Below are 27,415 nucleotides of genomic sequence, written 5' to 3'. Positions count from 1 at the left end.
GCTGATTTGAGACTGAGTGCACGGGAAGCATTTTGTTTGGTGTCTAAAAAGCAGTGTACATGGAAACTTTCATTTAACTTGATAAATCAATCAGATGTTTTAAGTTAAAAATTAAGATAATAAACTTAATGTGAGAGCCATGTTTTAACTTTAACATATTAAGCATGCTTTAAGAATGAGTGAGGCAAGAGATTGTATAGACCTGATCCACCCTACGATGATAACAAAATTGCATTTTCTGGAACATAAGAGTAATACCAATAAAAAGAAAAAAATTGAACATACCTGAGTATTTTGAGTTGGAATTTGTAACGCAAGAGCCAAAGCATTATAGTCGAAGCTCTCATCTAAGGCTACTAGCGCACCATGAACTCCAGATTCTATAAGATTATTTGCATATTCCTGTAGGATAAGAAAAAATTCTGAAAAATATATCCATACTTTCACAGCAACTCCATCATGTAAAATATCACAGCTACATGATACCAATCAACACTATCAAGCAAACATTATTTTTTCAAATCCCCTACCTACAAATTGCTCTCCTTCATCTCAAAATTCCACAGAGATTACATTTCATATCCATGGACGTGTAATGATAGGATAAGAGAAAGGAGTCATAGTAAGAGAAGTGTGTATGAGAAGCCTGAAGAGGGTGTGCTTAAAAAGGTTTGAGTATGTGGATAGGATGACTGAGGAAGGCTTTCACAAGAAACCTTAGAACAAGTAAAACCTTCTAGTACTACAGTATCACAACTTTCTAAGAAATTTAAAATCAATAATGCATTCAAAAATAACAATATGGTGAGAAACTTGGTTTTAAAAAGTCACTTGAAAATTCAAATGGTAGTATTTACCAGATACCATGCAAACACAGCAACACACTTTACATGGGACAAAGTAGAAAAGACCCTGAATTTGAAAATAAAGTAACAGCAGTGTACTGTTCAAGATGGACAAAAATCAAGTATTCTGTTCCAACTTATGCAAGACTTTTGTCACTCTACCAAGTGAGACAACACTTAGAAAACTGTACATCATAGAATATCATAGAATCTAACCTTATTAAACACAGCTTCTAGAGACGTCTCAATACCAGTCGAGGAGTATATAAATTAGATACTTCCATAACAACAATAATAATAACTGTCAACATGTAAAAGTTCATGAGCTAATCCATGACCAGACCCGTGCTTTAGGTGGTCACATTTCTCACAATACCTTCATCTAACCTGCATATGATGAGGTCATGCACCTTGACTGCCATATATGTTCACTATCTTTGTATCCCTGAAGAAGTTAATACTCGTGAAAGTGCCTGTATCTTTGTTTCATTTTCTGTGTGGCTACCAGCATATTACTGAATCACATATTCTTTTGTATCTATCTATTCATATCTATCTACTTATATCTATGATGCCTTTTCCCTTCAAGAACTTACTCAAGGGGATGGCCACGGAAGAAGTCTCCATAACTGATGAACTCAAGTTCCGCTTCTTAGCCTTTAGTGCCTCTCTGTTAACAGGCCACAGCCAGATGGCATTTTGCTATTCCTATCAATATCAGTTCTGTTCTGTCTTTGTTTGATGTGCAGCACTGAACTTTATTTTACTTTCTAACTCTCTTTTCCCAATGCAAGTTTAACACTTTCAAGTGCATTCACATTCAATTTCTAATCATAATACACCTATACATGTTCCTTCCAACTTGCCTTGTAATTACAAGACAGTGTTGTCTTCACATGAACAAATATTTTTTCTACTAACCTTGAGACCTATGGAAGTAATCCATTTAATGACACGGTCATTAGTCCATACTAAAACATCTATATTTTCTTCTTCACATGCTCGTCTTCGATCCTCAAGGGCTACCCGATCATAATTTACTTTCTTGAGTGCAGTTATACCAAACTGGAGTGATGTTCTGGAAAAAAATTAATGTTAACATAAAATCAAAACAAATCACAACAAAGTTATCATTTTGGACAGTAACATGAAACAGCAGTCATTTGTTAATTTACAAACTTACACATATGACATTTGGTTGCTTCAGAGAGCCTAGATGTGTTAGAAAAATCTTGAATTTAAACATGGATGAAAAGAGTTTTATCAAAGCTTAAATCATATTTCTATTATTCATAACTTTGCCATAAAGCTGAAAAGTTTTCTAACATTTTCTTAGGAACGGAAGTTTGTCAATGTAACAATGATATTCAAAATTGGTAAAAGGCCTCTGTCTGAAAATTATTGCCCAATTAGCTTAGTACTAGCAGCTGGTCAACATATGGAAACCATCTTCTGAGAGAAGACTGTAAATCATTTAAACGATCATCACTCAATAAATGATTCTGAACAGAACAATGTTTTTGATGAAACTGTTCATGTCAGACAATTCTGCTTGATATTTTTTTTATGATACAATCATATATGACAACTATCATACAACTATCATCTTGGCTCAGTGAATAAGTATGCATCATGTATAGGCTTAGAGATGCCATATGAGTGCACATTAAATGTACTTGATTAAAAGACTCAAAACTGTGCACTTACTGATGCATTCTATGGCATAAAACACTGAGTGAGCGAGACTGCTGGAGGACGAACGCATTAAAAGACATCGAGCAGGTGAAATTTGTGGTTCACAACATAATTGTAGAACATTAAGATTAAGAGGTGATTCAATACATATTCAAAATCATCAAAGGCTTTGAAAATCTCAAATCAAAAAGCTACTTAAAGCTAGCATTGTGTGATTTCACTTATAGCAAGAGATGCAAACTCATGGGCAAGAATTTACATCAAATGAGGCAAAGTACATTTTGTTCAACAGTACTGTTAACTTATGGAATAATTCAATGCACACCAACCTTCACACAGAACCATTCATTCTTTTCTCTTCCTACTCATACACATGCCTTAAACCCCTGACAGAAACTTGTCACTGTTTTAGTAACTTTTCTCCCACACTCTTTAATCTTAAGACCATCCACAAGCCATCTCTATCAACACTTTCATATGCTCTCTCCAGATCCATAAATGTCGTACGTAAATCCACATGTTTATCTAAGCATTTCTCATACATGTTCTTTACGGCAAACACCTGATCCACACATCCTCTACCAGTTCTGAAACCACACTGTTCCTCCCCAATTTGATGCTCTGTATATGCCTTTACTCTCTCTCACTACCCTCCCATACAACTTACTTGACACACTTAACAAACTTATACCTCTGTAGTTTGAACACTCACCTTTATCCCCTTTGGCTCTATACAAATGGCACCATACATGCATTCTGCCAGTTCTCATCCATCTCACCATGATCCATTAATACAACGAAAATCCTTACCAACCGATCAACAACATGATCACCCCCTTTCCTAATAAAGTCAACAGCAATGCCACCCACTCCAGCCTCCTTGCCACATTTCATCTTACGTAAGGATGTCAATACCTCTTCTCTCTTTACTAAACCATTGCCAATGTCTCTCTCGCTCTGCACACCACCCTGACCCCAACACCTTATATCTGTCAACCTATCATCAAACACATTTACCAGTCCTTCAAAATACTCACTCCATCTCCCCCTCACTTCATCGCTAGCAGTTACCACTTCCCCTTTTGCCTCATTCACCAATGTTCCTACTCATTTTCTTTCTTTTTGCTCATTATCAACCTCCTTCCAAAACATCTTAATCTCCCTACAATTACTGATACTCGCTCACCCCAACTCTCACTTGCCCTCTTTTTCAATCCTACACCTTCCTCTTGACCACTTAAGAGAGTCTTTTGCTGAGGTCACCCCCTGATGGGAGTTCCTGGAGGGACAGAGATATTAATAAAGAGAGAGATAGTGTATACAGTAACTACAGTAACTACAAACAGTAGAAAGTGTAACTTAGCAAATGTGAGTCATAAGACTCACCCTCTCCACCTTCACCTGGGAAATCACATTATCTTTAGGGCTATCTCACAGTCATATGAGTAATGTTAATTCAACTGTTTCTGCAAACCTTTTATATTTACATGTTTCTTTTGTAAATACTGATAAGAGTCATTACTGAACAAGCATCAGGGGGGTTTGGTTTACCCCCTGCTCTCCAATCCCTTCACTAGCCCCATGTATTGTGAGCAACTTAATTCCTTTCAGCCAGCAGAAAAGGGTTAAAGGATAGTGAAATTTAAGAATGTGTGGCAGATGACTAGGAGTTGCTATAGCATGAACATGGCCAGAGAACCAATTTACTAACACCAATGTACATCCTAAATATCTGATAAATGAAATTCATATTCAAAATAAAAATTCATTAGACTTTCCATTTTTCATTTATCCAATTAATAAAAATCTTTATGAAATGGATTTTTTTTACACAGCTTTCCAAGTAAACATCCTCAGAGAGGTGATTTTATTTTGAGCTGGGGGATCAACTACTTTACTTCTAAAATGAACCTTATCACATTACCATTTAGGTCAACAAGTATCATAATCTCCTTACAACACTACAATGACTTACAGACTGCTGAAGAACTATTTCTATTAACTACTGCTTCTTTATAGCACTACATAATGGGCCTATGCACTACTGTTACCCTTCATCATCATATGTTAAGACAGGTTCCTTAATGCTTCCCCACAAAATACCTCCATCTACAATTCAAATAAACTACATTTTATCATTCAAAAACTCCACAGTTCACATATTTATGATCATACAAAGGTCTCACTTAATCTAATAACCATGCTTTCCTAATATATGGGAAGAATAACTCTATTCTATGTGAATAGGCATCAAATAGCAGAAAATTCTAAGTAAAAAACTAACAAGCTATAAACAGTATATTCATAAGCTATCAAGAATGGAACAAGCTATCTGCAAAATTCAGATATGTGCAAAATAAGACACACTAAATCAGTGGAAAATATGTAAGAAATTGCTCTTATGCTCCACAAACACTTCAAAGTTCCCAGTCATCAATACTTAGTTATAAAACAATTCTTGTGCAGCAGCACATGAATCTTTATCAATGTAGAGGAAGTACGAAAAATATTTAGGAAAGGAATTCGACACCAACTGAAACAGCAACAATCCCAACACCACCTGATAATCAAGAATTCATTGTATTTCAAAATGGTGCCCCCAAAATATTACCTCTATTTTTCTTGAGCTCTGATAACCCTTGAGATGAAGTTTGCAGGGTTGGTACCATTATTTAATTACTTCCATGTACCTATGAAATTTGTCTAGATATCATGTATCTTGTTTTGGCTTGTCAATAAGTGACAATAAGTTTTTACACTACTGTTCTGAATATATTCAAATCTACATAAACAGAAAACCACATGGCACACTTTTACAACACATAAACGATCTTATATTGGCAATATATTTTTTTTATTTTGCTTTGTCGCTGTCTCCCGTGTTAGCGAGTTAGCGCAAGGAAACAGACAAAATAATGGCCCAATCCGCCCACATACACATGTATATACATACACGTCCACACACGCAAATATACATACCTATACATCTCAATGTACACATACATATGTACACAGACATATACATATATACACATGTACATAATTCATACTGTCTGCCTTTATTTGTTCCCATCGCCAACCCGCCACACATGGAATAACAACCCCCTCCCCCCTCATGTGTGCGAGGTAGCGCTAGGAAAGACACCAAAGGCCCCATTCATTCACACTCAGTCTCTAGCTGTCATGTAATAATGCACCGAAACCACAGCTCCCTTTCCACATCCAGGCACCACACAACTTTCCATGGTTTACCCCAGACGCTTCACATGCCCTGGTTCAATCCATTGACAGCACGTCGACCCCGGTATACCACATCGTTCCAATTCACTCTATTCCTTGCACGCCTTTCACCCTCCTGCATGTTCAGGCCCCGATCACTCAAAATCTTTTTCACTCCATCTTTCCACCTCCAATTTGGTCTCCCACTTCTCCTCGTTCCCTCCACCTCTAACACACATATCCTCTGGGTCAATCTTTCCCCACTCATTCTTTCCATGCGACCAAACCATTTCAAAACACCCTCTTCTGCTCTCTCAACCACACACTTTTTATTTCCACACATCTCTCTCATCCTTACATTACTTACTCGATCAAACCACCTCACACAACAAATTGTCCTCAAACATCTCATTTCCAGCACATCCACCCTCCTGCGCACAACTCTATCCATAGCCCACGCCTCGCAACCATACAACATTGTTGGAACCACTATTCCTTCAAACATACCCATTTTTGCTTTCCGAGATAATGTTCTCGACTTCCACACATTCTTCAAGGCTCCCAGAATTTTCGCCCCCTCCCCCACCCTATGATTCACTTCCACATCCATGGATCCATCCACTGCCAGATCCACTCCCAGATATCTAAAACACTTTACTTCCTCCAGTTTTTCTCCATTCAAACTTAACTCCCAATTGACTTGACCCTCAACCCTACTGTACCTAATAACCTTGCTCTTATTCACATTTACTCTTAACTTTCTTCTTTCACACACTTTACCAAACTCAGTCACCAGCTTCTGCAGTTTCTTACATGAATCATAAATATATATATATATATATATATATATATATATATATATATATATATATATATATATATATATATTAGGGTGGGGGAGGGGGCGAAAATCCTGGGAGCCTTGAAGAATGTGTGGAAGTCGAGAACATTATCTCGGAAAGCAAAAATGGGTATGTTTGAAGGAATAGTGGTTCCAACAATGTTGTATGGTTGCGAGGTGTGGGCTATGGATAGAGTTGTGCGCAGGAGGGTGGATGTGCTGGAAATGAGATGTTTGAGGACAATGTGTGGTGTGCGGTGGTTTGATCGAGTAAGTAATGTAAGGGTAAGAGAGATGTGTGGAAATAAAAAGAGCGTGGTTGAGAGAGCAGAAGAGGGTGTTTTGAAATGGTTTGGGCACATGGAGAGAATGAGTGAGGAAAGACTGACCAAGAGGATATATGTGTCGGAGCTGGAGGGAACGAGGAGAAGTGGGAGACCAAATTGGAGGTGGAAAGATGGAGTGAAAAAGATTTTGAGTGATCGGGGCCTGAACATGCAGGAGGGTGAAAGGCGGGCAAGGAGTAGAGTGAATTGGATCGATGTGGTATACCAGGGTTGACGTGCTGTCAGTGGATTGAATCAGGGCATGTGAAGCGTCTGGGGTAAACCATGGAAAGCTGTGTGGGGCCTGGATGTGGAAAGGGAGCTGTGGTTTCGGGCATTATTGCATGACAGCTAGAGACTGAGTGTGAACGAATGAGGCCTTTGTTGTCTTTTCCTAGCGCTACCCCGCACACGTGAGGGGGGAGGGGGATGGTATTCCATGTGTGGCGAGGTGGCGATGGGAATGAATAAAGGCAGACAGTGTGAATTGTGTGCATGGGTATATATGTATGTGTCTGTGTGTGTATATATATGTGTACATTGAGATGTATAGGTATGTATATTTGCGTGTGTGGACGTGTGCGTATATACATGTGTATGGGGGTGGGTTGGGCCATTTCTTTCGTCTGTTTCCTTGCGCTACCTTGCAATATATATATATATATGTATGGGGGTGGGTTGGGCCATTTCTTTCGTCTGTTTCCTTGCGCTACCTTGCAATATATATATATATATATATATATACATATATATATATATATATATATATATATATATATATATATATATATATATATATATATTTTTTCTTTTCTTTCATATTATTCGCCATTTCCTGCGATAGCGAGGTAGCGTTAAGAACAGAGGACTGGGTCTTTGAGGGAATATCCTCACCTGGCCCTCTTCTCTGTTCCTTCTTTTGGAAAAAAAAAAAAAAAAAAAAAAAAAAAAAAAAAAAAAAGAGGGGAGGATTTCCAGCCTCCCACTCCCTTCCCTTTTAGTCGCCTTCTACGACACGCAGGGAATACGTGGGAAGTATTCTTAATCCCCTATCCCCAGGGATATCATATAAACTATAATAATAATTATACTTACTATAAAATAAATTCTTCTACGTATAATGTGCTTATATCAAATGTTTGAAATGTTTTTGAACTTACACGATTATCAATAATTTCTATAAATCAATTCTCACCTATGAAAAGAGTCAACCATTTTAAGCTGGCCTCTTAGATCTTTTTTGGTAAGGTGATCAAGCATTCTTGCATCCACTAAACATTCCATGAAGGTAGTCCGGTACTGAGGGAGACCTAATGCTGGAAGCCATTCATTACCAACCCACTCATGGTTCATATCACCAAAGGCTAATGTAGTACGAGAAGTCTTGGGTGCTGAAGGAGATGTTAAGGAGACCATTTCCTGAATGGCCAGTCGTAACTTCAAGCGATGCAGTGGATTGGAGATGCCAATCTCCCGTTGAATTTCAGCATCACTCAAAGCAGACATAATAGCTCCAGATTTGACATTAGCTCGGCATGCTGCTACATACCAAGCTGGCATACCAACCCAGAGCTCCAACCAGGCCACTATGGTTGGACCATTCCATAATGCAAATGGAGTTCCAGCCTTCATTGCCTCTGCCAGGAGTTCATGTCGATATCCAGGTAAACTGAAAGTGAATAAATATAATATAATAGTTCCATGAAAAATGAATATTACATTATAGAGTAAACATCAATAACAGGATTCTTCATGACTAAAATGAGACAATGAAGCATCATATACACATCACAGAGCCTTTCAAGTTTCCATAGCAAAAATACATATAGCAATGTAAGAAACATACGGAAAAAAAGAGTGAGGAAAGACTGACAAAGAAGATATATGTGTCAGAGGTGAAAGGAACAAAGAGAAGCAGGAGACAAAATTGGAGGTGGAAAGATGGAGTGAAAAAGATTTTGAGCAATCGGAGCCTGAACATTCAGGAGGGTGAGAGGCGTGCAAGGAATAGAGTGAACTGGAATGATGATATACCAGGGTGGACGTGCTGTCAATAGATTGAACCATGGCATGTGAAGTGTCTAGGGTAAATGTGTGTGTGTGTGTGTGTGTGTGTGTGTGTGTGTGTGTGTGTGTATATATATATATATATATATATATATATATATATTATATATATATATATATATATATATATATATATATATATATATATATATATATATATATATATATATACATGTGTAAAAGCTTTGCGGAAGATGAAAGCCGGCAAGGCAGCAGGTTTGGATGGTATTGCAGTGGAATTTATTAAAAAAGGGGGTGACTGTATTATTGACTGGTTGGTAAGGTTATTTAATGTATGTATGACTCATTGTGAGGTGCCTGAGGATTGGCAGAATGCGTGCATAGTGCCATTGTACAAAGGCAAAGGGGATAAGAGTGAGTGCTCAAATTTCATAGGTATAAGTTTGTTGAGTATTCCTGGTAAATTATATGGGAGGGTATTGACTGAGAGGGTGAAGGCATGTACAGAGCATCAGATTGAGGAAGAGCAGTGTGGTTTCAGAAGTGGTAGAGGATGTGTGGATCAGGTGTTTGCTTTGAAGAATGTATGTGAGAAATACTTAGAAAAGCAAATGGATTTGTATGTAGCATTTATGGATCTGGAGAAGGCATATGATAAGAGTTGATAGAGATGCTCTGTGGAAGGTATTAAGAATATATGGTGTGGGAGGCAAGTTGTTAGAAGCAGTGACAAGTTTTTATCGAGGATGTAAGGCATGTGTACGTGTAGGAAGAGAGGAAAGTGATTGGTTCTCGGTGAATGTAGGTTTGTGGCAGGGGTGTGTGATGTCTCCATGGTTGTTTAATTTGTTTATGGATGGGGTTGTTAGGGAGGTGAATGCAAGAGTTTTGGAAAGAGGGGCAAGTATGAAGTCTGTTGGGGATGAGAGAGCTTGGGAAGTGAGTCAGTTGTTGTTCGCTGATGATACAGCGCTGGTGGCTGATTCATGTGAAAAACTGCAGAAGCTGGTGACTGAGTTTGGTAAAGTGTGTGAAAGAAGAAAGTTAAGAGTAAATGTGAATAAGAGCAAGGTTATTAGGCACAGTAGGGTTGAGGGTCAAGTCAACTGGGAGGTAAGTTTGAATGGGGAAAAACTGGAGGAAGTAAAGTGTTTGAGATATCTGGGAGTGGATCTGGCAGCGGATGGAACCATGGAAGCGGAAGTGGATCATAGGGTGGGGAAGGGGGCAAAAATCCTGGGAGCTGTGAAGAATGTGTGGAAGTCGAGAACATTACCTCGGAAAGCAAAAATGGGTATGTTTGAAGGAATAGTGGTTCCAACAATGTTGTATGGTTGCGAGGTGTGGGCTATGGATAGAGTTGTGCGAAGGAGGGTGGATGTGCTGGAAATGAGATGTTTGAGGACAATGTGTGGTGTGAGGTGGTTTGATCGAGTAAGTAACGTAAGGGTAAGAGAGATGTGTGGAAATAAAAAGAGCGTGGTTGAGAGAGCAGAAGAGGGTGTTTTGAAATACTTTGTCGCTGTCTCCCGTGTTAGCAAGGTAGCACAAGGAAACAGACAAAAGAATGGCCCAACCCACCCACATACACTCGTACATACATACACATCCACACACGCACATATACATACCTATACATCTCAATGTATACATATATAAACACACAGACATACACATATATACACATGTACATAATTCATAGTCTGCCCTTATTCATTCCCGTCGCCACCCCACCACACATGAAATAACAACCCCCTCCCCTGCATGTGCGTGAGGTAGCGCTAGGATAAGACAACAAAGGCCACATTCGTTAACACTCAGTCTCTAGCTGTCATGTATAATGCACTGAAACCACAGCTCCCTTTCCACATCCAGGCCCCACAAAACTTTCCAAGGTTTACCCCAGATGCTTCACATGCCCTGGTTCAATCCGTTGACAGCACGTCGACCCCAGTATACCACATCGTTCCAATTCACTCTATTCCTTGCACGCCTTTCACCCTCCTACGTGTTCAGGCCCCGATCACTTAAAATCTTTTTCACTCCATCTTTCCACCTCCAATTTGGTCTCCCACTTCTCCTTGTTCCCTCCACCTCTGACACATATATCCCCTTTGTCAATCTTTCCTCACTCATTCTCTCCATGTGACCAAACCATTTCAATACACCCTCTTCTGCTCTCTCAATCACACTTTTTTTTACTCCCACACATCTCTCTCACCCTTTCATTACTTACTCAATGAAACCACCTCACACCACATATTGTCCTCAAACATCTTATTTTCAGCACATCTACCCTCCTCCGCACAACTCTATCTATAGCCCACACCTCACAACCATATAACACTGTTGGAACCACTATTCCTTCAACATAACCATTTTTGCTTTCTGAGATAATGTTCTTGCCTTCCACACATTCTTCAACGCTCCCAGAACCTTCGCCCCTCCCCCACCCTGTGACTCACTTCCGCTTCCATGGTTCCATCCGCTGCCAAATCCACTCTCAGATATCTAAAACACTTCACTTCCTCCAGTTTTTCTCCATTCAAACTTACCTCCCAGTTGACTTGTCCCTCAACCCTTCTGTACCTAATAACCTTGCTCTTATTCACATTTACTCTTAACTTTCTTCTTTCACACACTTTACCAAATTCAGTCAACAGCTCCTGCAGTTTCTCATCCAAATCAGCCACCAGTGCTGTATCATCAGCGAACAACAAATGACTCACTTCCCAAGCCCTCTCATCCACAACAGACTGCATACTTGCCCCTCTTTCCAAAACTCTTGCATTCACCTCCCTAACAACCCCATCCATAAACAAATTAAACAACCATGGAGACATCACGCACCTCTGCCGCAAACCGACATTCACTGAGAAGCAATCACTTTCCTCTCTTCCTACACGTACACATGCCTTACATCCTCGATAAAAACTTTTCACAGCTTCTAACAACTTACCTCCCACACCATATATTCTTAATACCTTCCACAGAGCATCTCTATCAACTCTCTCACATGCCTTCTCCAGATCCATAAATGCTACATACAAATCCATTTGCTTTTCTAAGTATTTCTCACATACATTTTTCAAAGCAAACACCCAATCCACACATCCTCTACCACTTCTGAAATCACACTACTCTTCCCCAACCTGATGCTCTGTACATGCCTTCACCCTCTCAGTCAATACCCTCCCATATAATTTCCCACGAATACTCAACAAACTTATACCTCTGTAATCTGAGCACTCACTCTTAGCCCCTTTGCATTTGTACTACGGCACTATGCAAGCATTCCGCCAGTCCTCAGGCACCTCACCATGAGTCATACATACATTAAATAACCTTACCAACCAGTCAACAATACAGTCACCCCCTTTTTTAATAAATTCCACTGCAATACCATCCAAACCTGCCGCCTTGCCAGCTTTCATCTTTCGCAAAGCTTTTACTACCTCTTCCCTGTTTACTAAATCATTCTCCCTAACTCTCTTACTTTGCACACCACCTTAACCAAAACACCCTATATCTGCCACTCTGTCATCAAACACACTCAACAAACCTTCAAAATACTCACTCCATCTCCTTCTCACATCACCACTACTTGTTATCACCTCCCCATTAGCTTCCTTCACTGATGGTCCCATTTGTTCCCTTGTCTTACGCACTTTATTTACCTCCTTCCAAAATATCTTTTTATTGTCCCTAAAATTTAATGATACTCTCTAACCCCAACTTTCATTTGCCCTCTTTTTTGCCTCTTGCACCTTTCTCTAGACCTCCTGCCTCTTTCTTTTATGCATCTCCCAGTCACTTGCATTATTTCCCTGCAAAAATCATCCAAACACCTCTCTCTTCTCTTTCACTAATAATCTTACTTCTCTATCCCACCACTCACTATGAAGAAGTAAAATTATTAGTGAAAGAGAAGAGAGGGGCATTTAGACGATTTTTGCAGGGAAATAATGCAATATGTGGAGGGGGAGCTGTGGTTTCGGTGCAATATTACATGACAGCTGGAGACTGAGAGTGAACGAATGTGGCCTTTGTTGTCTTTTCCTAGCACTACCTCGCACACATGAGGGGGAAGGGGGTTTTTATTTCATGTGCGGCAGGGTGGCGATGGGAATGAATAAAGGCATATATATATTGGGAGCGGGTGGCTGGAAATCCTCCCCTCTCGTTTTTTTTAATTTTCCAAAAGAAGAAACAGAGAAGGGGGCCAGGTGAGGATATTCCCTCAAAGGCCCAGTCCTCTGTTCTTAACACTACCTCGTTGATGCGGGAAATGGCAAATAGTATGAAAGAAAGAATATATATATATATATATATATATATATATATATATATATATATATATATTACTGGTTTTGGAAAGAGGGGCAAGTATGAAGTCTGTTGGGGATGAGAGAGCTTGGGAAGTGAGTCAGTTGTTGTTCACTGATGATACAGCGCTGGTGGCTGATTCATGTGAGAAACTGCAGAAGCTGGTGACTGAGTTTGGTAAAGTGTGTGAAAGAAGAAAGTTAAGAGTAAATGTGAATAAGAGCAAGGTTATTAGGTACAGTAGGGTCAAGTCAATTGGGAGGTGAGTTTGAATGGAGAAAAACTGGAGGAAGTGAAGTGTTTTAGATATCTGGGAGTGGATCTGGCAGCGGATGGAACCATGGAAGCGGAAGTGGATCATAGGGTGGGGGAGGGGGCGAAAATTCTGGGAGCCTTGAAGAATGTGTGGAAGTCGAGAACATTATCTCGGAAAGCAAAAATGGGTATGTTTGAAGGAATAGTGGTTCCAACAATGTTGTATGGTTGCGAGGCCTGGGCTATGGATAGAGTTGTGCGCAGGAGGATGGATGTGCTGGAAATGAGATGTTTGAGGACAAAGTGTGGTGTGAGGTGGTTTGATTGAGTAAGTAACGTAAGGGTAAGAGAGATGTGTGGAAATAAAAAGAGCGTGGTTGAGAGAGCAGAAGAGGGTGTTTTGAAATGGTTTGGGCACATGGAGAGAATGAGTGAGGAAAGATTGACCAAGAGGATATATGTGTCGGAGGTGGAGGGAACGAGAAGAGGGAGACCAAATTGGAGGTGGAAAGATGGAGTGAAAAAGATTTTGTGTGATCGGGGCCTGAACATGCAGGAGGGTGAAAGGAGGGCAAGGAATAGAGTGAATTGGAGCGATGTGGTATACCGGGGTTGACGTGCTGTCAGTGAATTGAATCGGGGCATGTGAAGCGTCTGGGGTAAACCATGGAAAGCTGTGTAGGTATGTATATTTTGCGTGTGTGGACGTATGTATATACATGTGTATGGGGGTGGGTTGGGCCATTTCTTTCGTCTGTTTCCTTGCGCTACCTCGCAAACGCGGGAGACAGCGACAAAAAAAAAAAAAAAAAAAAAATCTATTACTGGTACCTCAGAGGAAGGACCCATTGGTCTGTTGCTGTTTGAATTCCTTTGTATTATATGGATGATCATTTGAATATATACTAAAATGGTGGATTAAAACGGTAAAAGTGGAAGAGGAAACGATTAATGGACTTACTTTTTTTTTGTACGTCTATCAAGGTCTGACTTCTGTCCTAAGCCAGCTAAAGATAAAGAGTCTGATGAACCAATGTCACCATCACTGTAGATCCCTGAAGAGCTTAGGCCAGCTGTATGGTGCTGTTGTAGGGCATCCTTCATTTTCACTTGCTGAAATGCAAACTATTTTCGAATCATCAGACATACATAAATATTTTGATATAAATATTCAATTATCATTTCTCATGCTAACCCTGTTCACTATTCTGAATATCAAGGTCACAACATATATCAGCAATAAAAATATTTGGGAGATAAAGTTGAAAAAATATAAGTAATATCTTAGTAGCTAACAAGTAAATAAAAATTGTTAGCCATGAGTAAATTAATAAACAACCTTATATTTGGAAAGGAGATACTTCTATACTGCTGCTGATACAGTATGCAAGACAACTGTTTTGAAAGGGCATTTAAAAGTAATTGGGCTGATACGGGTTAAGTGGCATATCACTGAGTTAAAACACTATGATTGAAGGAAGTTTTGGATGTAAGATTTGGATGTGATCTTAAATCACTGTATACCAGGTGAAAAGTACTCTATGGTTGTGTAATGACATCCTTCTAAAAAAGGTATTTGATATAATCAACAAGACTCAAGAAGCTGATTCTTTTCCTAATACTTTGCTATGTCCATAGATTCTTAACCAAGCAATGTTAGGTTCCATATAATTTTTTTGAACATTTGTCTTACTAAAATCAAATTCCTTCATTATCCTTCCCCACTTACTACTCACAATGGGTAAATACCACTTTATCACTCATTCATTTACAAATGGATTATTCTTTCTGAAATATTCATCTTTTCTACATCTGTCATTTCTTAATCTTTTTACACTCTAATGCCTCCAGTCTAGCAATCCTTGGGCCTAGAAGTTGCCAGATTACAGCATTTGGAGGATTACAAGCATCAACACTGCTAATTGGACCTGATGGCAGATTATATATCATAATGTAACCTGTACAGCTACAAACCTAGTTGCCACTATTCAGTGTTATACTATCTGGTGATACGTTTACACAAACTTCATGAAAAACTATAATCAAATAATGCAGAAAGAAAAAGTTTCAGTACAACCTCTTCAAACCAACTATGAGTGGAGAGTGCCAAAGTGAGACTTATGCTTGTGAGAAGAAGAGAGGGATCATCAGCTTGGAGATAAAGGGAGACATTTCTAATGGTTTCAAAGTGGTCAATGAGGTCTTAATATTGCTGCCAGAGTTCCTGTTTGCCCACTACATCAGTGAGAGCAATTCCTGAGCATGCAGATAAATTGAGACAGCATGCCTCCAACATGACACCTTTTGGTGCAATGAATATAACTCATAACAGTTATGGATACCAAAGAACAAATGCGAAGTGCTTCTTTTAAGGATCAGAATTAGCATAACATTCCTATAATTTGAGTAACGTACTTTTATCAAAAACCAATACAATTTTCAATTGATATTTCTTACTGATATACCATTCATACTCATCTATAAGTCTACCTTGTGTATAGATTGACCCTTGATTTTTGGCTAGAAATCATTAATTTATGATATGCCCCGTGTATAGGTCGACCCAAATTTTTGAGGGTAATGGAGCAACAAATTAGGGTAATAAAGCACCATATCTTATGGCATATAAAACTCATTTCAGAAAATCCTCACTAAAAAATGCTGTACATCCTATAAACTGAGGTTTGCTGAGCCTGAAACACCAAGCACTTAAGGCAAATCATTTAACATTTACTATTACAGCACTTAATACTGAAATGCTGGTAGTTTCAGCAAAAATATATAGTTCCATTGAAGTATTCATTCAAGTCAATTACGACAGAACCTTATTGTAGTAAAAGTTTTTTAACTGAAAATAATTTGAAAAGTGATTATGGTAACATGTTTTGAACAAATGAGAGCAAGTTGATTATTTTTGTCATCATTTTGTCCCACTTTCCTCTGTAATACATACGTCATTTCAGCAAAAATATTACATTTCCGAGAATGTATTATATCAAGCACAGCATGAATAGAATATCATTGTAAATAATAGTATCTTAACTGAAAACTATTAAAAAAGAGGAATATCTCTGGAACATTGGAAGGTTAGGTAAAGTTTTCTGTTTTAGTCATGTATTTCATCCTATTTCACACTGAAATACATCATGTTTCAGCAAAAAATAATATTCATTTCTGAGAATATATTCATTCAGGAACAGCTAAGGTAAAATATACTTGCAATGTACGGTTCTTTAACTGAAAACAATTTGGAAAACACGTACTGCCTACCTGATACAGCAGAGCCTAGTCATGGAGGATTTGACTTTGGATCGGACCTTTCTAAGCAGCCTTTAATATTACCGTACATCTAAATTGTGTTTATACTCTTATTGTCTTGCTTCTTATTTTCCAGAAATATGATGAGTTTGTGTATAATACAATGTTACAGTACTTTAAATTCACAAGTACTCATTTTTGAAAATACATAAGACATCAAACAAATACCAGTATGGGTATTTACATGACTATCCTGCTAAAAAAAAGAAAAAGATGCTTGATCCATATTCTCTTCAACATGGATTCAACAAGAAAAAGTTCACAGCGAAGTTTACGTACCGAATGACTGGATATATAGAAAAAACTAACAACTGTGCAACAGCAAGGTAATTTAAGGCATCTGAAAATTTTTTAGAGACCATAGAATGCTCTCTGCACAACATAAGCATATGCTGAAAAACAAATGAGCTAACAGAGGAAAGAGTAACAAGTGGTCACAGCTGGAAGTTGAAATAACAAAGTATGTCAGTGAAGTGTTTTAGATATCTGGGAGTGGATCTGGCAGCGGATGGAACCATGGAAGCGGTAGTGAATCATAGGGTGGGGGAGGGGGCGAAAATCCTGGGAGCCTTGAAGAATGTGTGGAAGTCGAGAACATTATCTCGGAAAGCAAAAATGGGTATGTTTGAAGGAATAGTGGTTCCAACAATGTTGTATGGTTGCGCTGGGGTAAACCATGGAAAGCTGTGTGGGGCCTGGATGTGGAAAGGGAGCTGTGGTTTTGGGCATTATTGCATGACAGCTAGAGACTGAGTGTGAACGAATGAGGCCTTTGTTGTCTTTTCCTAGCGCTACCCCTGCACACATGACGGGGGAGGGGGACGGTATTCTATGTGTGGCGAGGTGGCGATGGGAATGAATAAAGGCAGACTGTGTGAATTGTGTGCATGGGTACATATGTATGTGTCTGCGTGTGTATATATACGTGTACATTGAGATGTATAGGTATGTATATTTGTGTGTGTGGACGTGTATGTATATACATGCGTATGGGGGTGGGTTTGGCCATTTCTTTCGTCTGTTTCCTTGCGCTACCTCGCAAACGCGGGAGACAGCGACAAAGCAAAATAAATAAAATAAATGTCAGTGAAAACCAACAGATAGGATATGGTGTTTTCTGAGGCTCAATTGGAATCTTTGCTAAGACACTAGCAATGAAATTAGGCATCACAGATTTCAAGGCAAGCCATGGTTGGCACAAAAGATGAAAAGAAATGATCTTGTCCTGAGACGGAGAACGGAAATATCACAACATATTCCACAATTTTATAAGTTAAGGGTGAAATATCAAAAAGGTTCTTATTACTGGTATTTTTTATAGAACTATGGGTACCATAATACCATCTATGATATGATAAATTAGCCTGAGCTAAGAACTTTGACACAGACTACTGCAAGAACATTGTAAGGTAAGTTAGCCTACTGTAAGTTGGTGCGCTTCATCTGCTGAAGGCACTGCACAACTTTTCATAACTAACTGGTAAATATTGTAAGTTTCCATTGTTCACTGGCCAATATATTTCATGTCTGAAGCTAAAAGTTGCTCCTAGCACTTCCCATCACGCACAGATTTCACCCTAATGAGACTATTACCCATATACTATGTCTATGGAGAATATAAATAAAAGAAGAAATAGCTTATCATTGTAGATCCTTCCAGTGTTCCTTGGAGTTGGAAACAGTGTACAGTAGTCAAAATAATTAAAGCTTTTTCCTTCGTTTTTCAGGAAAATATACTTTTTCTCTATGAAGTCATGCTTTCTATAAGTACAGAATTACGAGACTATCTATATACCATACTATCATACATCTTAATACTAAACTATACTATTGTACATCATAAACTTATGTATGCTGTCTGCATTAACCATATCCTCAGTCATCTCATTCCATTCATTCACCACTCTCAAGGTGGGGCCACACAAACTTAACATTGTTTGGAACATGGTCTGCAGAAATGTGGACACCAGCTTGTGCAGACTTGCAGTGTGTGTAACAATGATGCCATCATTATTCCATAAAGTTACTGACAACATTATAAATTTTATTATCATGTGGATCTAATGAAAGCAATACTGATAATGTGTTGGTTCCATTGTTAACAGTAATGTTGTGATGCATTCACAATCATGCTTGCTATATCACTGCTGGGAACAGAGATGGTAACATACCACTGTTTCCCACTGATAAGGTTAATGCTGGCAACACTTGTAATAAGCAAATAAGCAATGAGGTGGACATGATTTCCCTTATTGGTAATTTCTCCTTTGTAAAAAGTTATCCATATGCTTTCTGATTAACTTTTCCAGTAACTTACAAACCACTCTCACCTTGGAGTCAGTCTTTTGTACATCAACTCCTCCCAATCTCCTTTCTTATAGACAGATATGATGCTTGCCCTTTTCCACCTCTATGGCATGTTGCCTTTCTGTGTAATCGCTTATTTGTCATTACCTAATTCAACTGCATGGGGAGAGAGCTTCAAATTTGTGGGCCCTTCTCTTGACATTCTCTATTATCATACAACCTCTTACTTATGTGTGCTGTCTGTATTGATCATGTGCTTTGTCTTTCTGCTCCATTCATCCACTTTTCTTATATCATAAAAGTATTTCTTTACACAATTTTTAAGAAGTTTCTTACTACAGTTCATGCTATGTCCTCTGGTTTCTGTTTCTACAAACTGTGTGTGTGTGTGTGTGTGTGTGTGTGTGTGTGTGTGTGCGCGCGTTTGTGTAATCAACTACTTGTAATGTATGGGGGGAGTTTTAAACACGCAGAGCCCCATCTCTTGGACATTCTTTACTATCATACAACTTCTTAAAGTCATGCGTGTGCATGTATGTATAATTACCTATTTGTAATCAATTAACTATCTGTACTATACATGGAGGGAATTTTATAATTGTAGGACCCCATCGCTTGAATTGCCTCTACTATTGTACTTCTCAAAAGTATGTATGCTTTAACCATGTCCTATGTCATTCTGTTCCATTCATCCACCTTTCTTGTACATCCTTTTTGCTAAGATTCTTACTTAATTTCATGTTATATCCTCTAGTTACTCCATCCCTATAACTCTACTAGAACTGTTCACTGCTCATGTCACTGATCTGTTTTAAAAACTTGAAGGCTGTGATCAGGTCACCCTTAATTCTTCCAAGGTGGACAAATCTAAAGCCTCTAGCCTTTCCCTGTAATGCTACCTTAATTCTGATAAGTGTGTGTGTGTGTGTGTGTGTGTGTGTGTGTGTGTGTGTTTCATTAATAAATATACTGTAAATAATCAAACATGGCTGTTTTACAACAAAAGAAGTACCAAAAATATTACAAACCTTATCTTTTTTACTGAAGAAACGTCCTATAGATGACTTGATGCCTTTTTTCTTCGGCTGATTGATGACGCTCTTGTGAAGGGAGTCTTGACTACTGTGGTGGGAAGAGAGGGGGGAAGGTGTAGAGTGAGAGGACTCACCACCTGCACCTCTGGGGTCCCCACAAAAGGCATGTTCAGTATAATAAATTTTTTACAAACCCCAACCTTACATTAAGACCATGGTGCAACCTTATATACACACACACACACACACACACACACAAAAAAAAAAAAAAAAGTGCAACATTGAGGAATAAAAAAACTTACTTTGAAAGAGGAAAGGAAAAAAATCTCCAAGCTAATACATACCATTGATCTATTGCTTATTTGTGCCCATTATGGGGACCTATGAGGACTGTAGAAACATTAAGGCTCAATACAAATAGTTCACACACAAAATGAGCAAAAACCACCCCTTTTGCAAATAACCCACTTTATGTGAGTAATATTTGGCCATCAGCAATGCAGTTCACAACACACCACTTCAGACTTTATGATGTGGAATACCAATGAACTTGAAAGTAAGAGATCACTGTGAAGGAGGTCTCAAAAATAATAGTGCACTTAATATGAGAAAAAATTCTCATCCCTCTGAGTACATTCATATCCCTTTACTAACTGTCCATGATGTGAACAGAAAGCCAAAATGGGGGATAATGACTGCACATGAAGCATGACAAGACACAGTGTTCTAAATGCGACACACACACACACACACGCACAAACACAAATATATATATATATATATATATATATATATATATATATATATATATATATATATTTTTTCTTTTGCCGCTGTCTCCAGCGTTTGCGAGGTAGCGCAAGGAAACAGACGAAAGAAATGGCCCAACCCACCCCCATACACATGTATATACATACGTCCACACACGCAAATATACATACCTACACAGCTTTCCATGGTTTACCCCAGACGCTTCACATGCCCTGATTCAATCCACTGACAGCACGTCAACCCCAGTATACCACATCGTTCTAATTCACTCTATTCCTTGCACGCCTTTCACCCTCCTGCATGTTCAGGCCCCGATCACTCAAAATCTTTTTCACTCCATCTTTCCACCTCCAATTTGGTCTCCCACTTCTCCTCGTTCCCTCCACCTCCGACACATATATCCTCTTGGTTAATCTTTCCTCACTCATTCTCTCCATGTCCCCAAACCATTTTAATACACCCTCTTCTGCTCTCTCAACCACACTCTTTTTATTTCCACACATCTCTCTCACCCTTACATTACTTACTCGCTCAAACCACCTCACACCACATATTGTCCTCAAACATCTCATTTCCAGCACATCCACCCTCCTGTGCACAACTCTATCCATAGCCCACGCCTCGCAACCATACAACATTGTTGGAACCACTATTCCTTCAAACATACCCATTTTTGCTTTCCGAGATAATGTTCTCGACTTCCAAACATTCTTCAAGGCTCCCAGAATTTTCGCCCCCTCCCCCACCATATGATTCACTTCCGCTTCCATGGTTCCATCCGCTGCCAGATCCACTCCCAGATATCTAAAACACTTTACTTCCTCCAGTTTTTCTCCCTTCAAACTTACCTCCCAATTAACTTGACCCTCAACCCTACTGTACCTAATAACCTTGCTCTTATTCACATCTACTCTTAACTTTCTTCTTTCACACACTTTACCAAACTCAGTCACCAGTTTCTGCAGTTCCTTACATGAATCAGCCACCAGCACTGTATCATCAGCGAACAACAAATGACTCACTTCCCAAGCTCTCTCATCCTCAACAGACTGCATACTTGCCCCTCTTTCCAAAACTCTTGCATTCACCTCCCTAACAACCCCATCCATAAACAAATTAAACAACCATGGAGATATCACACACCCCTGCCGCAAACCTACATTCACTGAGAACCAATCACTTTCCTCTCTTCCTACACGTACACATGCCTTACATCCTCGATAAAAACTTGTCACTGCTTCTAACAATTTGCTTCCCACACCATATATTCTTAAAACCTTCCAAAGAGCATCTCTATCAACTCTATCATATGCCTTCTCCAGATCCATAAATGCTACATACAAATCCATTTGTTTTTCTAAGTATTTCTCACATACATTCTTCAAAGTAAACACCTGATCCACACATCCTCTACCACTTCTGAAACCACACTGCTCTTCCCCAATCTGATGCTCTGTACATGCCTTCACCCTCTCAATCAATACCCTCCCATATAATTTACCAGGGATACTCAACAAACTTATACCTCTGTAATTTGAGCATTCACTCTTATCCCCTTTGCCTTTGTACTACGGCACTATGCAAGCATTCCGCCAATCCTCAGGCACCTCACCATGAATCATACATACATTAAATAACCTTACCAACCAGTCAACAATACAGTCACCCCTTTTTTTATAGATTCCACTGCAATACCATCCAAACCTGCTGCTTTGCCGGCTTTCATCTTCCGTAAAGCTTTTACTATCTCTTCTCTATCTACCAAACCATTTTCCCTAACCCTCTCACTTTGCACACCACCTCGACCAAAACACCCTATATCTGCCACTCTATCATCAAACACATTCAACAAACCTTCAAAATACTCACTCCATCTCCTTCTCACATCACCACTACTTGTTATCACCTCCCCATTAGCCCCCTTCACTGAAGTTCCCATTTGCTCCCTTGTCTTACGCACTTTATTTACCTCCTTCCAAAACATCTTTTTACTCTCCCTATAATTTAATGATACTCTCTCACCCCAACTCTCATTTGCCCTCTTTTTCACCTCTTGCACCTTTCTCTTGACCTCCTGCCTCTTTCTTTTATACCTCTCCCACTCATTTGCATTTTTTCCCTGCAAAAATCGTTCAAATGCCTCTCTCTTCTCTTTCACTAATAATCTTACTTCTTCATTCCACCACTCACTACCTTTTCTAATCAACCCATCTCCCATGCTTCTCATGCCACAAGCATCTTTTGCACAAGCCATCACTGCTTCCCTAAATACATCCCATTCCTTCCCCACTCCCCTTACCTCCTTTGTTCTCACCTTTTTCCATTCTGTTCTCAGTCTCTCCTGGTACTTCCTCACACAAGTCTCCTTCCCAAGCTCACTTACTCTCACCACTCTCTTCACCCCAACATTCTCTCTTCTTTTCTGAAAACCCCCACAAATCTTCACCTTCGCCTCCACAAGATAATGATCAGACATCCCTCCAGTTGCACCTCTCAGCACATTAACATCCAAAAGTCTTCTCTCTTTCGTGCGTCTATCAATTAAAATGTAATCCAATAACGCTATCTGGCCATCTCTCCTACTTATATACGTATACTTATGTATATCTCGCTTTTTAATCCAGGTATTCCCAATCACCAGTCCTTTTTCAGCACATAAATCCACAAGCTCTTCACCATTTCCATTTACAACACTGAACACTCCATGTATACCAATTATTCCCTAAACTGCCACATTACTCACCTTTGCATTCAAATCACCCATCACTAAAACCCGGTCTTGTGCATCAAAACCACTAACACACTCATTCAGCTGCTCCCAAAACACTTGCCTCTCATGATCTTTCTTCTCATGCCCAGGTGCATATGCACCAATAATCACCCATCTCTCTCCATCAACTTTCAGTTTTACCCATATCAATCTAGAATTTACTTTCTTACACTCTATCACATACTCCCACAACTCCTGATTCAGGAGTAGTGCTACTCCTTCCCTTGCTCTTGTCCTCTCACTTACCCCTGGCTTTACTCCCAAGACATTCCGAAACCACTCTTCCCCTTTACCCTTTAGCTTCGTTTCACTCAGAGCCAAAACATCAAGGTTCCTTTCCTCAAACATACTACCTATCTCTCCTTTTTTCTCATCTTGGTTACATCCACACACATTTAGACACCCCAATCTGAGCCTTTGAGGAGGATGAGCACTCTTCACGTAACTCCTTCTTCTGTTTCCCCTTTTAGAAAGTTAAAATACAAGGAGGGGAGGGTTTCTGCCCCCCCCCCCCCACTCCCGTCCCCTTTAGTCGCCTTCTACGACACGTGAGGAATGCGTGGGAAGTATTCTTTCTCCCCTATCCCCAGGGATAATATGTACGAATATGTCCATGCATATATATGTCTGTATGTGGGTATTTATATGTTGATATATGGGCTTTTATGTAGATGTATGTACGTGTATATGAGTGGATGGGCCCTTCTTCGTCTGTTTCCTGGCACTACCTCGCTGACATGGGAAACAGCAATTATGTATAATGAATATATATATATATATATGTGTGTGTGTATATATATATATATATATATATATATATATATATATATATATATATATATATATATATATATATATATTTTTTTTTTTTTTTTCCAAAAGAAGGAACAGAGAATTGGGCCAGGTGAGGGTATTCCCTCAAGGCCCAGTCCTCTGTTCTTAACGCTACCTCGCTAATGCGGGAAATGGCGAATAGTTTGAAAGAAAGAAAGATATATATATATATATATATATATATATATATATATATATATATATATATATATATATATATATATATATATATATACACATATATATATATACACATATATATATATATATATATTCATTATACATAATTGCTGTTTCCCATGTCAGCGAGGTAGTGCCAGGAAACAGACGAAGAAGGGCCCATCCACTCATATACACGTACATACATGTACATAAAAGCCCATATATCAACATATAAATATCCACATACAGACATATATATGCATGGACATATTCATACTTGCTTGCCTTCATCCATTCCTGGGCGAAACCAAGCAAGTATGAATATGTACATGTGTATATATGTATATGCATGCATATGAGTATATGTTGATATGTATATGCATGTATATGAGTATATGTTGATGTGTATATGTGCATGTATGGGCGTTTATGTATATATGTGTATATGAGTGGATGGGCCTTTCTTTGTCTGTGTCTTGGCGCTACCTCGCTGACGTGGGAAACAGCAATCAAGTATAATAAATATAATAAAGAAAAACCTCACCTTATAATGAAATATACAAAATAACAATATTAAATTCAAAAGTTATGGCCTCTTCAAAAGAAACGAAATAGTAACAAAAAAGATGTATTTTTGTGTCTAGGATCACAACTGAGCACAATACAAAAGGATCCTGTGCATCATGAGAGGTTCAACAGAGGTAAACATATCCTGACTGGCTGGTGCTTTAAACATCGAGTAATTGCAATGGTTGAGAAGTGTCAACAGAGTGTGAAACTTTGTTCTAAGGCTTCAAACCCTATTTACAGCACAATAACTCACAATTTTCATCACCCACAGGAAAGAGCATTGATGGTTGGGGGATTATGTACCAAAAATAACTCAATTCTGGTCATGGTGCTTGATGCACTGTTTCCTGGAATGCTTTTCATATTCATTACAACATAAAAAAATTATCTAAAATAGCATCAACCAGAAAAAATACAACACTTAATATCTAACCTTGTAAGTGAAGTCCACTCAATAATAATCCTGATACTGCTAAATATAAGGGAATTATTAGAATAATTAAAAGGGAGCTGAGGAATATCAAAGGACCTGAATGGGAAAACACCACAATAAAAAAATCTGTGCAGAGAAGCATCATTTATCAGAAGTAAATCTGACTCTATTACTTTCTCTTAAGGTACCATCTTCAGCCAGAAATTCATTTTAGCATCCACACTGGAAGAAATGCTCAGCACTGTAATTGTACCTGCAGTAAAATAACACAATCTTGAAAGTTATTACAGATCTAAATCCTTCTGGGAGGATTTAAACACACACACAAAAAAAAAAAAGATATTGGTTCAAAGATTATTCAGGAGTCTGATAGACCTAAGTTTAAAAAACCAGAGCAATCATAATTAGCAGAAAATGCAACATAAGCTATGAAAGCCTGGACTAAAATACAAGCACATATGCATGCCAACACATCAATTTTCACATAAACATATCATGCATTCAATAAATATAATAAACGCACAATCAAAGTGGTGCAAGGGCACTGAGACAAGCTCTGCTCAGTGACAGAAAAACACCAATTATGTGGAATCTTACTGAAAGGAAATTGATTGGGAACTCATGGACCCATGCAAGATTAGAAACACAAAGGCATATTATCTAAATATTTCCAGGACAATTTCCTATACCAATGTCTGAGAAAACAGCAGGGCTGATATATCATTAGTACTTGATGTTCTTTCTTTTTCTTTTAAACTATTCGCCATTTCCCGCGTTAGCGAGGTAGCGGTAAGAACAGAGGACTGGGCCTTTTTTGGAATATCCTCACCTGGCCCCCTCTGTTCCTTCTTTTGGAAAAAAAAAAAAAAAAAAAAAAAAAAAAAAACAAAAACGAAAAGGTGGAAAACAATCATGCAGTGCATGGATTTCAGTATGTAAAAGAAATAACAGAGGAATCAGGGGAAGTCCAAACCTCAAGGGGAAACTTCTGCAATGATGAAATATTTCTCTGAGAACATAAGCCAGAACACAAAATTTCACAGTAACATTAAAGAACAAATCTGTAAGAACTTCAATGAAATCATCAAAGCAGATTTAAACAGAAGAGAAAATTCTAAGAGTAGGAAAAGAAATTTCTCTAAAACCATTCAATAAATTCACTTGAAACATCCTATTGCTTACGAAACATAAAATCTGAATTAAGTTCTCTGGGGAAGGGGTCTTGAATTAAAAAGGGAAATATGTAGAGAACTAAATACAAAATTCCAAAATGTATTCACAGTGAGGACATATCACTTTCTAACACTATCTAAATGAAAATGAAAGAAGAAATCACATAAAGGAATGAAACTGCTATTCAACACAAGGGTCGTTTAGTACCTTGACTGAGAAGGAATCAGTACCTTGGGAGTGTAAAAGTAACTGTGTCTATTTCTATGTAAACCACAGAAGTAAAATGCACTAACTTAATGAGAACTTAGTGGAATTTAATGAGGAAAAATCTAAACAAATGTCAAGGGGCAATAAACACTATTTCAGCACCTAATAGAGAGGCCCTACAGGAAAAAATATAGTCAAGCAAACGTCAAAAGATTGGTTATCATATGTGAAAAGCTTGAACTTAAGGAACATAATGCAGAGACAGAACTTTCAAATCAAATAAGTAATGAGCGGAATGATA

At 38.6% G+C, this 27,415-nt stretch overlaps 1 protein-coding gene across 5 annotated transcripts in view; it reads right to left on the bottom strand.

Annotated features, from left to right (window-relative positions):
- Positions 1-27,415, bottom strand: part of Liprin-alpha (PTPRF interacting protein alpha) — a 202,353-nt gene that overhangs the window by 14,286 nt on the left and 160,652 nt on the right. For 4 of the 5 annotated variants that reach the window (XM_071658081.1, XM_071658085.1, XM_071658084.1 and 1 more), the window contains 5 exons: positions 20,189-20,282; positions 14,497-14,648; positions 8,122-8,595; positions 1,767-1,923; positions 286-402 (listed from right to left, as the gene is read on the bottom strand). In XM_071658081.1, coding sequence (XP_071514182.1) covers positions 286-402; positions 1,767-1,923; positions 8,122-8,595; positions 14,497-14,648; positions 20,189-20,282 — 994 coding nt within the window. Of the gene's footprint in view, positions 1-285; positions 403-1,766; positions 1,924-8,121; positions 8,596-14,496; positions 14,649-20,188; positions 20,340-27,415 lie in introns of all 5 variants that reach the window. The other variant, XM_071658080.1, reaches the window with a different exon arrangement.

This window comes from Panulirus ornatus, chromosome 65 (assembly GCF_036320965.1).
Source record: "Panulirus ornatus isolate Po-2019 chromosome 65, ASM3632096v1, whole genome shotgun sequence".
NCBI classification, from domain to species: Eukaryota; Metazoa; Arthropoda; class Malacostraca; order Decapoda; family Palinuridae; genus Panulirus; species Panulirus ornatus.
Note: the sequence above shows the minus strand (reverse complement) of the source record. Positions and strands in the feature narration are given on the sequence as shown.